At 42.0% G+C, this 14,744-nt stretch overlaps 1 protein-coding gene across 3 annotated transcripts in view; it reads right to left on the reverse strand.

Moving 5' to 3' along the window:
• Dgkh (diacylglycerol kinase eta) overlaps window positions 1-14,744 on the reverse strand; it is a 171,870-nt gene that overhangs the window by 31,714 nt on the left and 125,412 nt on the right. For all 3 annotated transcript variants that reach the window (XM_051160864.1, XM_051160863.1, XM_051160865.1), the window contains 5 exons: window positions 14,411-14,495; window positions 11,116-11,201; window positions 7,938-8,037; window positions 4,934-5,207; window positions 3,823-3,933 (listed from right to left, as the gene is read on the reverse strand). In XM_051160864.1, coding sequence (XP_051016821.1) covers window positions 3,823-3,933; window positions 4,934-5,207; window positions 7,938-8,037; window positions 11,116-11,201; window positions 14,411-14,495 — 656 coding nt within the window. The remainder of the gene's footprint in view (window positions 1-3,822; window positions 3,934-4,933; window positions 5,208-7,937; window positions 8,038-11,115; window positions 11,202-14,410; window positions 14,496-14,744) is intronic.

Consider the following 14,744-nt stretch of genomic DNA (forward strand, 5'->3'; position numbering starts at 1 on the left):
TGAATATTGGGTAAATGATCATACGTAATTGATATGACTCCCAGTGGAACACGTGAATGCACATGAAACAGGAGTTAATGTTATCTTCAATTAACGGAGATGCTTGGCTAGGACTCAGATTGGTGCATCACTCAACCTTATTAGAAAAACTTCTTGCAGTATATGGTAATTAACACAGAGACCCACAGTTAGACAATGTAGAGAGAGTAAGAGACTTTGGAGCATTCAGCCCTAAATGAGACGTCATTATCAACCTCCTCCTCAGAAGGCTCAGGGATCTATGCAGAAGAGGAGGCAGAAAGAGTCCAAACAGTGTGTTCCAGACACAACAGGGCTGATACACACATGAACTAACAGAGAACTAAATATCATATATGAGATTTGCATGAGTTCAAATAAGACAAAATACTAGGATGAAGAAGGGGAAGTGGACACAGAGCCCACTTCTAACCAAGAAGCTGTTTGCAACTGATACCTGCTGGGAAAGAGAAAACCAGTTTTCTCCAATGGAGTGTCTCTGGCTGCATCACCACACTCCAGGGCAGGCTCGAGGCCCAGGAGTCAGAGGCCAAACAATACAGAGCTCCATGTGATTTTTTGTGTGGTGTTTTGTTTGTTTGTCCTTTGTTTTTGTTGGAGAGGGAGAGAGGGAGGGGGACAGAGGGAGAGGGACAGAGGGAGAGGGAGAGAGGAAGATGGGGAGAGGGAGAGAGAGAGGGACAGGGGGAGAGGGACAGGGGGAGAGGGAGAGGGAGAAGGAGAGGGGGAGGAGGGGAGGAGAAGGGGAGGGGGAGGGGGAGGGGGGAGGGATCATGAAGTTGGGTTGGTAAGGAATTAGGGAGAATCTGAGAAATTGAGAGAGGAAAAAGAATATGGTCTATAATATATTGTTTGTAAAAATATTTTTAATAAAAAATAAAAATTAAAATCAAGAAAAGATATCATTTATAACATCTGCCCAATTATGATTTCCTTGCCATCATTAATTCAAATAATGAAATGCTCCAAATGGTTTAGTTATAGTCTTTTAAAAGCTCAATACAATTAAGTATTGAAGAAAATAACAAAAAGGAAGACTTAATTCTATCTAACTGAGGCAAGTTAATGGAGGAAAAACATCACCACCTTGAACTAATCTAGAGGCCATCAGTAGGTATTTTTTTAAAGTAGTCAATAAATTCAATTTAAAAGTACTCTAAAATTTAATTATCTTCACTTTCGCTCAGACTCATTACAAATTTAACTATATTAATCTTGCATGCTGTTGTCACTGATCAAAAACAGTCGGCACAAAGGTAGGAAAAGAGCCACTCTCGGGTGTGACAGGTGGGGCTTCTGGAGCTGGTTTCGGACATGAAGCAACTTTTGATGTTTACCTCTGACAAAAAGCAGAAAGTGCAGCAATGACTAAGATCGATATTCCGCTGCAGGGAATCAAATCAGTGCTTCTTAAATAAGGCGTTACCTTGAACACCCTAATATACTGTATTTCTCACATCTTAGACATCAATTGCATAATTTAATAATGACATATTATGGATGATTCAATAAAAATAATGATGGTTGAACACAGGAACACTTCTACTGCCAATGATTTTTCAGTTAGTTGGATTATAGGCAAAATTGGCATCAAACATGGCAAGATTAAAGACTTTCCTAAATCTGTTTATCTATTGATTTACCATCCTAACAGTAGCTTTCAGCTTTCTCTTTAACCAAAGGAAATGCTGAGTCTGTGAGAGTACAGTAAGGTGGGATAGTGACTGACTGGAAGCCATGGGCGAGAGTGCACATGAATGGAAGAGAACAGATGTATGGATGCCACTGCTAACACTACTGTGGTCAAAATATCAAAAAGCATGACTACCAATTTCACAAAGTACACTGGAGATGACAGAAGAATTCAAATATAGAAATGATAGGTCCAAATAAAAAGCAAGAGAGGTTATAAAGATGAAGGAAAGCTATTGCAATTAAGTTTGAGAAGAAATGCAGTAGTTGTGGCAACATCAGAACATGCTGAATAAGTGGCATGGACGCTATGGCCCTACAAAGAGCATCTGGAGCTTGTTCAAGACATTTTAAGGTAGACATTGACAAAAGGGATGTAACCAGAGAAAGCAAACAACTCGAAATCACCAAATTACAGACTACTGCAGGAAGCTAAAAGACACCTGATATAAAGAAAGACATCAGATGTAGCAAGGGAACATGATACCGCAAAAGCCAATTGTAGCACAATTCAGGGACTGCCATAGGGAAGAAGGGGGAGATACAGCCCCAGAAGACAGATATTTATCTTAAAATTGGTAAAATAACCATTTGGTAAATTAAACCAATGTTAAGCCAATCATAAAAACACCATACACATGCCAGGAGTTCTTATTGCTAACATCATGATACATAAAATCCATTAATATCCTCCAACATGGGTTGAATTTCAAAGCAGAAAAATGTAAATTTATGACAAAGATTAGTCTTCTAACAACTACAGCCAACATGAGATACGTATTGGAACTGAATGCCCTGAAAGTTCAATTTCCATCTGGGAACAGATTTTAAGAATTTGCCTGTAAATATGTATGTTGAATATCTGAACTTCACAGAAGCTAATTTTGATTTTCTTATGGGCTTTAAGTACAGTGAAACAAATTTTCTAAAAGCAACAGCAACAATGATAGAGCGCAAACATTTATAAAACACTGTGCATCAGATGCCATTCTGGGCACATTTGTACAGTAACTTTGTCAACCTTAACCACAACCCAATTACAATAGTATACTACCATCTTCAGTTTTACAGTTAGGAAAGCTATAGAAAAAAAAAAAGCAGTCCAAGTTTGGAAACAAAATGTTAATGAACTTTGAGAAGAAACAGCCCTGATATGCTGAGTTTTCTTCAGTACATTATAAGTACATTCATACTGCTCACATCCTTCTGTCTGTCCTGTCCAATAGTAATCAGAAACTTTATATTATGTGAAATACTAAAAGGACAAATTTATTTTCTATTGAAAGACAGAGACAGGGAAAGTTAGCAATCTTTAGGCAACACTATCATAATTTCTAGGCAAAACTACTTTGGTAGAGACAAGGTTGTAATTAGAAGTCTTTTGATTTTAAAACTTAACTTAGAAACAAGCATTGGATGATCAGCAAAATAAAAGGGAGTGCTGAGTCCCTCAAAGGCTAAGCACAGTGCATATGAGGCCAGCGACTTTTTAAAAAATTTTTTAATTAATTGATTCTTGTTACATCTTCATGGTTATCCCATCCCTTGTATCCTCCCATTCTTCCCTCCCTTCCATTTTCCCCTTATTCCCTCCCCTATGACTGTTCCTGAGGGGGATTACCTCCCCCTGTATATGCTCATAGGGTATCAAGTCCCTTCTTGGCAACCTGCTGTCCTTCCTCTGAGTGCCACCAGGCAACTTTCTTGCAGTTTCCCGAGGAATCTTGAGAGCTACGCTAAGCTAAATTCGGGGAAGGTGTTCCTGTTATGCAAGTTTAGGGTTATGATATAGAAACATGTTTTTGTTTTAATCAAAGGTGTGGGATATGGGGGGCTGCTCCAGTTTGTCCACAGCTGGTAACTGCCTCCTGAGAGGGCACGTGATCTTTGTCAGCTGGGAACTTCGTGTGGGGGCGGGAGGGGGAGGGGCAGCGGGGGGATGGTCTTTGCCAGTGGGAATAAATGCCAGGCTCAGAGGGAGACTAGGAACTCAGAGAAAGAAGAAAGCTCCTGGCGCTGTCCCCCAGCTGCTCCTGGTTGCTGCTGATGCAGTTTGACAAGAATTCCAAACCATGTCATCAGTTTTCTCACCTGCTAATGACTCTTTGGCATCGTTGTCTTTAGATTCACCGGTTTCCGGGCTATCACAGTCACATGACTGACTAATTGCTTCACAGGGCTGAACTGTCTGCTCATCCATAACTTCAAGTAGTAAGAAGGGAAACAGACTTGCATAAGTGAAAATTAAAATGAATTCATATTAAGATATGCTTAGGAAAGAAAAACTGAACCAAGTACCAAAAGAAATTCTACATTCACAAACAAACACTGCTTAGTAACAAAACTGGGAGTGGTGTCTGTGGGTACTGGGGAGTATGAAGACTAAATGAATTTGTTAAGATTACGTATATACCAGAATAAAGTTGTACACGAATTTAAAACAACATACAACGTACGTTTGTTTGTACAACGTACAAAACTAGATTGTAAGTTACACGCCTGGAAGGGGATTCCCAACACTATTCATAGAAGTCAACTTTCATTTAGCACTAAAATTCTAAGAGGTGTATCCTTTATACTCACTTAAAAACTGAAATCTAGGTGCTGGAGACATGACTCAGTGGCACAGAGCACAGACTGTCTGTTTGCTTCTCAGCACCCACAATGGGCAGCGCACAACTGCCTGTGAATCCCATCTCAGAGGACCCAATGCCTCCTTTGGCACACACCAACATACGCGTGTGCACAGAATCAAAAATAAACAGTAAGCCTTTTAAAACTCAGGTAAATATTTATTACTCTTAAAAAATTAAGGGATGTTAAGAAATCAACATTAAGAAATTATCTTGTTATCAGCAGCTACAAGTTTGACTTTAAGAAATAAAGACTTGCCTATGGAGTAAAAAAGACTGAAATGTTTAGACTTAGTCTATATGTTATTTTTCTACTTAAATGGTGATGGAAATACTGCAACGTAACTTACTTCTGAAATCTTATTTACATGTGATTACTATGCTGGTCCTCACTACTGAAAGAACCAATAAGTCTAAAGACAGACTTCCCTTTAGTGAACGTACTGTCTTTTACCATGTCACGAGACACTTTTTAAAAACACGAAGTGAATCAGAGCATCAGGCACACTGGTTATGCTTGTAGCAGGGGTGATGGTGGCCTCTTTGAAGCTAATTTTGTAAGCATGTACCTTTTCCAGCCTCTTCAATGACTTGCCTCACTGCTTTCTTTAGACTGTTCGCCCGCAGCATTATTTCCCGGGGTTTCCCGGCTTTCTGGGAGGAGGGTTTCCCGATGTCATTCACGAGCTGGTCCTTGCTCTCACCCAGTGACTCTTCACTGGAAGACTCCAGGACATCTTCTTCCGGGATCGCAGGGCCCACCCCCGGGGGAGCTCGGCTGGCCTGAGAGTCTGCGTGCAGGGCTTGGAGCAGCTGTTCAAGCTTCTCATTCAGGACTGAGCACTAAGAAGACAAACGAAATACCACTGATGGTGACGAGAAAATAAACAATGGTGATGAGGAAGAAAATTCAAATATTAGATCGGCAGACACAATAGAAGATGCATTTTTATGTAAGGCAAATATTGAATGTTCTTAATCACTGGAGATTAAAAACAGCAGCATTCAAGCAGCTGTAGTCTTTTATTCTGTAGATGTTTGGGGCTGAGAATATATCCATTTTGAATTTAGTGACAACAGAAAATGATCTCTAAGCGAGCGGCAATTAATGTATAGAACTGCTTAGCATTAACTGACTGATACAGACCGATGGCGTAAATGGCTGACAACATGGACAACTTACGTCTACCTGCTAACTCACTTCTGAATCGCTAAATTCTGTCTCAGGATTTAACGTTTGCCTGAATGCATGTATGTATACCGTGTGTGTGTCCAATGCCCATGGAGGCTGGAAGAGGGTCTCAGGTAACCTGGAACAGGAGCTATGTGAGCACCTGTGGGTGCTTGAAACCAATCCTGGGTTCTCTGCAAGAGCAACAAGTGCTTGTAAGCACTGAGCCACCTCTCCAGCCACCACAGGCTCAATTTTCTACAACCTTCGAGCTGCCGTTCTTCCTTAGACTGCAACCAATGCTAAGTTGGAAGAGATGCAGTACCCAAAAGCAGCAGGCTTTCTTTTAGGCACCTTTTTCAACATCATGAGCTGTACCCGTGGCTGAGCTGAAGACATTCTGCAAAGAACTGAACAGTGCCGACAGGACTACTGGGTCGAAGAAAGATCAAGAGGAAAATGCAAAGAACAAGAAGAGGAAAGAGGCGGGATGCAGCCAGGCACAGTGGTACATGGCTGTAATCTCAGCACTCTGGGAGGCAGAGGCAGGCAGATTGCTGTGGGTTCGAGGCCAGCCTGGTCTACAAAGGACAGCCAAGGCTACACAGAGAAACCCTGTCTCAAAAAAACAAAAATGAAACAAAAAAGAGGAAGGATGCAGGGAGAAGAACCAACCTAGAGGTCTCCTTTCTTTCTGCTTTTCTTGTTTTTCTACAAGTAAAGAAACATTTGGGATCAAAACTATTAATGCTCCCAGCAATGTACCTTCAACCTCCACAGAGTTCTTGCTTTAGTCCTTGCTCTGTTTCTCTGTCTTTGATGATAAGCCAAGCAAAGTCACAACAAAAGGACTTAAAAGCGTTGCTAAGAGAGAGTCCCTGCCTTCAGAAACTCTGCATAGAGAAAGAAATGAGTGAAAGATTTCAAAAGCTCATTTCAGTGCTGTTGTCAATGGTCCATATTTCTGAACCCTGCCACTTTGCTGGAGTATTTATCAGCCCTGGGAGCATTTTGCAAGAGTCCTAAGTCTTGTGTAAAGAACCTTAACATCTGCAAATTGGGACTTGAAACGGGCAGCTATGGGAGACACCTACATCACCCCACCCCCACCCCCAAGGCTCAGGGAACACGGCAGAAGCGCGGGCAGAAAGATGGGAAGAGTTGGAGGATAGGGAGGAGTGGTGTGGAGTGGTGGCTTCTAGACATGGCATGGCTGTTGGACATCTGGACCCACAGCAGCTGTGGCCACCTATAGGAGACCTGCAGAAGATCAGCAGCTAAACATCTCAGCATTGAGGAGGGGAGGGGGTCTGGAGTGGCCATTGGCAGATTCCCCCATGCCCCAGTGGATGACCCCACATCTATGCCCACATCAGCAGCACTAACTGGACTCAGTGAGATAAAAAATAATAATTATGAAAGGAGGGCATGGTGTTGGAAAGGAGACATGATGGGGTAGGGGTCTCGAGAGGAGTTGGGGGAAAGTGAGGAGCAGATATAATCAAGATACAGTGTATATGTATATAAAAATTCTGAAAACTAAATAAAAATTTAAAGGAAGAAAAAAAGCTACCTCCACATTCTTCTCCTCCCACTCAGTCTACTAGCTTCAGCATGGATCTTAGGGGAAGACACGCTTCCCAAGGCAAAGCTACCCACGCCTTATGTAAGTAGGTCCCCTTGTGAACTTCAAAAAATGCTGGCTCGGAAGTCAGTATGCCATCCTTACCTTAGCATCAGAAAACTTATAGAAGGGGAAATCTGTCAAGGCACAAAAAAAGGTCACAAGAGAATCAGAACTTTGGCTGGGTATGGTGGCACATGCCTGTAATCCCAGCACTCGGGGAGGCAGAGGCAAAGGCAGAGGGCAAAAAGGCAGAGGCAGATGCAGATCTCTGTGAGTTCGAGGCCAACCTGGCTACAAGTGAGTCCAGGACAGCCAAGGCTACACAAAGAAACCCTGTCTCAAGAAAAACAACAACAAAGAAATAGAACTTTGAAGGAGATAAGAACTAGCCTAAACTAGTCTAGAGGACAGAAGGACTCATGCTGGGAGGGAGCTGGGCCACCAAAGCTTATTAGACACGGAAAGCCAGGCCTCACCCAACAGGACCACGGGTCCCATGGCACCTCCCCTGGTAGACTGACTGCATGTCACTCTAAGATGTCAATCACAGAAAAAGGAATCTGAATCAATGACTCGGACTTGCTGAATACTTCCAGCAACGCAGCTTTTGTGCATATTAAAGGATAACCATAAGCTAGGAGGTGATTTGTAAATCCTCATACCTAACTAAAAATATCAATTTTTTTTCTCTTTAGCTATTTTGGCAGTCTTTAAGACACAGCTCAGCCTCATAATGCCACTAAGTACTTCCACGCCCTCCACGTGATCTTCTTACTTTACTGGCCACAGCTTCAGCTACTACTGTATTTTCCAGTGTTTTGTCGTACGCCTTCTCCACTTTGGCAACGAAGTCCTTCACGGTTTCACAGAGTATCCTTCGAGGAAGAGAAATCACACCATTCAGACTCAGGGTGCTCTTGTGTCCAAATGAATTTAAAAGTGTGCATGAGTAGGCAAATTCAAAATTCCCAGGACCATTTTTATGTAAGACCACACTTCCATCTGGGTTACTGTATCTTAGATGCATTTAGGGCTTCGTAAGTGAAAAATGGAAATACAAGCAAGCCTTGCTCTCCGTACTTCTGGTCAGGCTGCACCAAACCATCCCCAAATGCTTAAATAAGCCTAACGAAGAACACTTTCAGATCTCTTAAAAGTAATGTAATACCCTCCCCAACTTAAGATGCTTTCCTTCATGCTGGACAAACAGACACAAGCTCTCCACTATCTATAGGATCTCCTGGGCACACTAGTCAGCAAATGCACATCTTTGAAGCCCACTGCTCCTGAAAAGAAAAGAAGTTGTGTATTGTCACCACCTTATCAGACACTTGAACTGAGTTACAGTCTTTGGAAACCCATCCGTTTCCCCCCTTAAGATAACCAATGCAATAATATACAAGCCTGATTTGATTTAGGTCTCATTAGTGTCAGTAATATATGGTTTACTTGTTTGCTTCTTTTAATTACATTTGGTGTCTTTGCAAAAAAGTAATAAAAAGATCTAGAAGAAAAAAAATAATGCAAAACACATCTGCCTCTCAAAAGATTGTGTAAAACTAACCAGAGGAATGGCATTTGAATAGATTAGTTTTTACAAATGTGGACATTGGTAGAAACATCTTGGAAGTAAAGCATTTCTCTCTATGATTGGTATAGATTGAAGGATTTAAAGAAAAAGAGAAAAATGTTTTAGTAAGTTATTTTTTTTTCTATTGCGTTCACACCTTCCTCTGGTCAATGAGTAATGGCAGCTCCCAGATACAGCCATATGACAAAGTCAACCCATACCTCCAGGCACAGGGCGCACACACATGTACCCACATCATCTCCAAACCTCTGAGCTGGTCATCTAGGCGCATTGTTCCTAACACTTTCTGCTTTACTCTTTGCTTGGGGTTTAGATCTGTGAGCCATCTAGCCCTCAGCCTGCTCCCTGATGCCAGAGCCAAAACCCAGGTCACACATGTGCTAAACAAACACTGTCACCACTGGGCTGTAGGCACATTTCTCTTGGCAGTGGCTGACATTTCAAATTCCAGTTTCTGTTCTCTTTTTCTTTAAGGTAAAAAAAAAAAAAATATGTGTATGTATGTGTACTTGCATGTCATGTATGTACGTGTACCACATTCATGCAGTGTCCAAAGCGGCAAGAAGAAGGTGTCAGACCCTTGAAACTGGAGTTATAAACATTTGTGAGAGCTGGGAACCTAACTCTGTAAGAGCAGCAGGCTTTTAAATGCTGAGCTATCACTCTCACCTCTTAAATTCTAATTTTTAAGAGAATTAAGAGAGCCTAGCTTACCATTTATTAAAGACTCATTCATGTACTTCATATATAATTTTTCTTCTTTGTTATAGAATTTCTTGAACCATGATGTCAAGCTATCATGATATTTCTTACATGTGGCCTGCCGGAAGATCCTCTGTGAAATTCCACTTCTGAGAGGAGACACTGCCATTCTCGCCAATTTATATAACACCAACCTAGAGGCCCATCTTGCCATTACTGTAATGGTTTGATCTAATTGCGAAACCACACATGACAGAGTGCAGACCACTGCTGCTCTTGCACTACTGACTCTGAGGGGCAGGGACCCTTCAGCCCGTCACTCTAGAAGGGAAAGGAGCAGCCAAGGCTTCCTACCTCAGGTCCCTTTCATCTCTGAGGTGCAGAGAGGCCGAAGGAGCAGCCTGGTCCTATGTGCCTTGTGTGTAGACGGCTGGTGAGTGGTGTGTGAGTCAGGAGGGTACTTGATGCTCTAATTGTGGGAATAACCAGAAGAGGTGTTCTGCCGTGTGGTCGTGTGGCTGCACATTGTATAAGGAATACAGGATAATTATGTTCCAGAGTAATTAACTAATCTAGACAGTGAAGTCAGTGTTTCTATAGTAAACTGTGTACTTAAGGTGGGCTGGGTGGTTAGGTCTGCAGTAGTAAGCTGTGTACTTAAGGTGGGCCGGGTGGTTAGGTCTGCAGTCTTATCTAGCTGATGCACGAGGGCTCTAGGTTCAAAGATGGGGCCTGTAAGCGACACAATTCATTAAACAAAGGCACACCAGCCAGTAGCTCTGCGCACAGTGTGCTACTCATCTCTCTCTGCATCAAGCACAGTGGTCCACCACCTGAAGCCATTTCCCCCTTTCTATTGTTCAGTGCTGGGTCTTGCTCCCGGGCGGTACACCCTCAAAAGCAGCTGTTACATTTGCACTTCTGTTAGAAGTAAACTTGTTTATAAAGATTTTGTGTTTCTTCTTCATTATAAATTAAGTATGTAATAAAAATTTGCAAAAACAAAAACGCAAAGATTGCATTTTTCCTCTCAGTTTCTACTCTCCTTTGGTTGTCCTACCCCGCCATTCCTTCCCGTGCTGCACAACAGCAGAACCAGAATCGCTGGCTGACCCTCTCATGATGCCAGTACTGGATGATGAGGAAGGAAGTCAGAAACTTTGGGATAACATCATGAAGCGTTCGCTCCATGTATGGAACTAACTAAAATCTGGCAACGTTGAACTACAATATAATTATGGGTTTAAACACACTGAGAGGCATCATTTTCAGGAGTCTCACTATTTTCCGTTTAGAGGTATAAACAGTTGCTAAACAGAAATACGTGAATGGCAAACAATGAATTATGAGATAAGGTCTCCATGTTATAATTAATCATCGTTACTTTCCAAGTAGATGTCTAAACTCTACACACTGTTTACACTTTCCTGGCCAAATTCTTGCAAAATAAGCATCAAAGCACGCGCCCCTTCTGACAGACGCCACCCAGGTGCTAACATGACTGTGAGATCCGGGCCGAATCATTGCGCTTTGTACCCTGAGTTACCTCATGCACATCACTAAAGAGCAGCACCAGAAACAGTGTCCCAGCCAGGAAATACCTCTCCTTCCACGTGCCCACGTAACTAAGCCCTTTTGTCACCGCAGCCCCACGACTCACTTGGCAGATGATATGACCACTGCACGTTCATCAGAATTGAGGATTTTTGTGAGGTGATTTGCAACAGAGTCTTCGTAAACTGTCATCTGGAAAAGAAAACCCTACACTATATGACTGCTGTCGGTGTCTATACAACCCAGGATGACCGCTTCTGAAGTCTCTTGTTCATGACACAGGTAAGACAGGGGCAAAAGCCGTCATAAAAAGTGTGTGTGTGGGGGGCGGGGGGGGAGGAGGAGGGATGTCATTATGCAAAACGAAAATATTCTCCCATTTTAAGGTTCTAGTGTTCTTTACATGTTTAGAAGACCAAGTTAAAACTCCATTTAAAAACTATGTAAATGAATTATATGTAAATATAGCATGACTATGAGAAACATTATTTAAGATAAGTACAGTGAAAGCCAGAATAGCACATACAAAATATGGGCATAAAACCAGAAGTGTGAGCAGAATCACCCAGTGACTGACATTCAGCTTCCCCATGCGCCAGAAGAGTGCAAACTGAAACCACATACAAAATGGCTAAAATACAAATAACAGCGAGTAGAACCTTCCAACTGGCCCACCATGATGGCAATAAAAACCTTTCCTGCATAGGAATTGAGAGGTCCTAGGGAGCTACTGAACAGTGCCTGTCAATGGACCAAAGCTCAAATTCTACAAGCACACTGCAAAGAAACAGATGTGTGCTCACCAAAAGACACAGAATAGTCACACGGTTTTGAATGCAATGTATTTGTTCAATGGAAATACTACAGGGCACTGTCATGATTATGCCACAGCACAGATGAATCTGGTAAGTTTAACACTGAATAGAAGGATCTAAAGCAAAAAAGTACACAGAATGATCCCATTTTATATTCTCTTTTTCCATTTCCCTAAACCAGACAGAGCTGGTGAAATGTGGCCATCCATGGGAAATGCATAGGGTGCTTACAAGGGCAGGAGACAGGCTTATCAGGCACACTCAATGTCTTATGATCTGCGTGTCATTACACAGGTTTGTCTAATTTGAAAAAAATGTCCCAAACTATACATCTAATATATGCACACACACACACACACACACAAACACACACATATTTATACTTCAGTTTAAAAATGTTCTTTAAAATGTAACTGTGTAGTTATAAGTAACCATAAAATTATATAAATAAATATTTCTTTTAGAGCAGTGGTCCTCAACCTTCCTAATACTGAGACCCTTTAATACAGTTCCTCATGTAGTGGTGACCCCCAACCATAAAATTATTTTGTTGCTACTCCATAATTATAATCTTGCCATAGTTATGAGTCATGATGTAAACATGTGACACACAACCCCCAATGGAGTAATGACACACAGGTTGAGAAGGCTGTCTTCAGACAACGGAACACGCTACATTCCCCAGTGTCCTTGTAGCTCCTTTCCTATTGGGCCCAAACCTTAACATCCTATCAAAAGAGCATATCCTCATGATGTATAAAACGTGCACACTGCTTAAACTCAGGTCATGAGCTCAGAGCTTCCCAGTAGAAATGACGGCCCCCTTCAAGCTGACCTCCGCCGTCCTCCCGCCGTGCTCAGATACCTTCTCACTCCTTCTTGTCCACTAGCGTCAGTTTACTCACACATACTCAAAATGTCATAAGCACTTTCCTCCACAGTGCCATTCAGACTGGCATATTCCCAAAGCAATCCCATTCTAAATTTATGGTCAAGTCCACTGGTGGCTACTTTTCCATTTCTATCTCACTTCCTCAAGTGCAGACCACACCTGGAAAAGCAATTTCCCACCGGAGCAGCTTCGGGTCTCCCAAGTCACAACACTGCACTGGCCTTCTAATCCCTTGGTTTAAATACAAGAATCTGTATCTTTAAAGATTAGGACAACTGAAATACATCTTTTAAAAATGCAAAATAGGGCAATATTCCTCAGAGATCTGTTTATTCTCTTCACTGCAGAGTGGATACTATATAAAATGGCCGCTTGTGCTATGGACAGATGTATTAATTAATGCCATTGATTAAGTTACTAATCATTATCATTTGACTAATGCTACTTGAAGCTTATAGTTATGATAGTCAAAGACAAAAATACACCTCTTTCTGAGGAAAAGATAATCTTTATGTCAAAGCAGTGAATTTATAGACTCTATGTTTTAATCTGCTATAGTGTCACTTAACAGGGTTGTGACTTCCTCTCCTCAGTTTGGAAAAAAAAATAACATTAATAAAAAGTTCTACTGAGAAGACTGGCTTCTAGAAAAACAGGCATGGTAGGTCTTTTCAGAGAGAATTAATAATTATAGTTGAAAATTTTGCTAGAAATAAACAGTAAATATATTAACCTCAGCAGTTGAGTATCTTTAGGTGACCAGCTGTATATTATTTCTGTTTTCCATTTCATATGATTTACTACTTTTTTGTGTTTTAGAACATTTAAAAGTACTTTAATATCTGAAAAATATACTTATCCTCTCTAAGGGTGGCCCTGTCTTACTTCTGACAAGATAATAATGTTCTCGATGGCAAAACAAAGATTTCATCTCTAAAGAAGTGAATTTTCCTAGAGGGAAAAATACACTGTTGTAGATCAAAAGACTCTAATGAGTTAGATAGAGCCAATCTCCTGGAAGCCAGACTGTTTTAAGTTTCCACTGCACTGTGGCTTAAACATATCTGAAAATTTTAGACACTGGCTGTCTGCAGCAGAGACAGGAGGACGTGAGCAGCGTTCCTTCCTTGCTCGCTCAGGATCGATGTGCTTAACAAGGGTCCCACTGTTCTTTCAAAGAGCAGACAAACTGGAAGAGAGAAAGGCATGACCTTCCTGCCAGGAGTCCTGGAACACGGGTGGGAGGGGTTTTTTGGAACCGGGCTTACACCTAGCGATCAGGCAGGTGCTCACACCTAGCGATCAGGCAGGTGCTCACACCTAGCGATCAGGCAGGTGCTCACACCTAGCGATCAGGCAGGTGCTCACGACACTCCCTAAGGGCTGCTGTCTGCCGGCCTCCTGGGCGGCGAGGAGGGACCTCACGTGCCTGGCGCTTCCCATACATCTGCATTATTAGATCCTCACAGCCCTGTGGCCCATGTTAACACACGAAGTGGTGAGGTCCAGGAAGGTCAGTGACTCAGGGTTCATGGTCACAGAGGACTCTAACTCTGATCATCAGGATTCTTTACTCTGGGGGAGAAGACTGGAGACAGTCAGCAACACCATGAAGCAGGCATGTCACCACGGTCATCTCCCCCTTCCCCAAGATACCCAATTTCAAACGGTCAGTAGATAAAGATTAGTCTTACATAAAATCCTTCAGACGCGTCCGTGGGTTCGGGAAGCAGAGAGGCCTTTGCTGGCAATTTGAGCTCATACGTCATTATACTCCACCTGATGGGAGAAAATTCTTTGGTACAAAATTTCTTTAAATCTTAACAAACTATCTCCATGTCACATAATACACACACATATATATACACACACACATACATACATACGTACGTACGTATATAGTCTCTCTTAAACTGAGGATGGGACAGATAATCCCATCAAACACTGGACTCATAGTTTATGGTTTCCACATTCTACCATTTCTCCAGTTAGCAGCATTCAAACATTCCGACTCTTGGTCACAGCAGG

Source organism: Acomys russatus, chromosome 18 (genome assembly GCF_903995435.1).
Source record: "Acomys russatus chromosome 18, mAcoRus1.1, whole genome shotgun sequence".
Taxonomy (NCBI): Eukaryota; Metazoa; Chordata; class Mammalia; order Rodentia; family Muridae; genus Acomys; species Acomys russatus.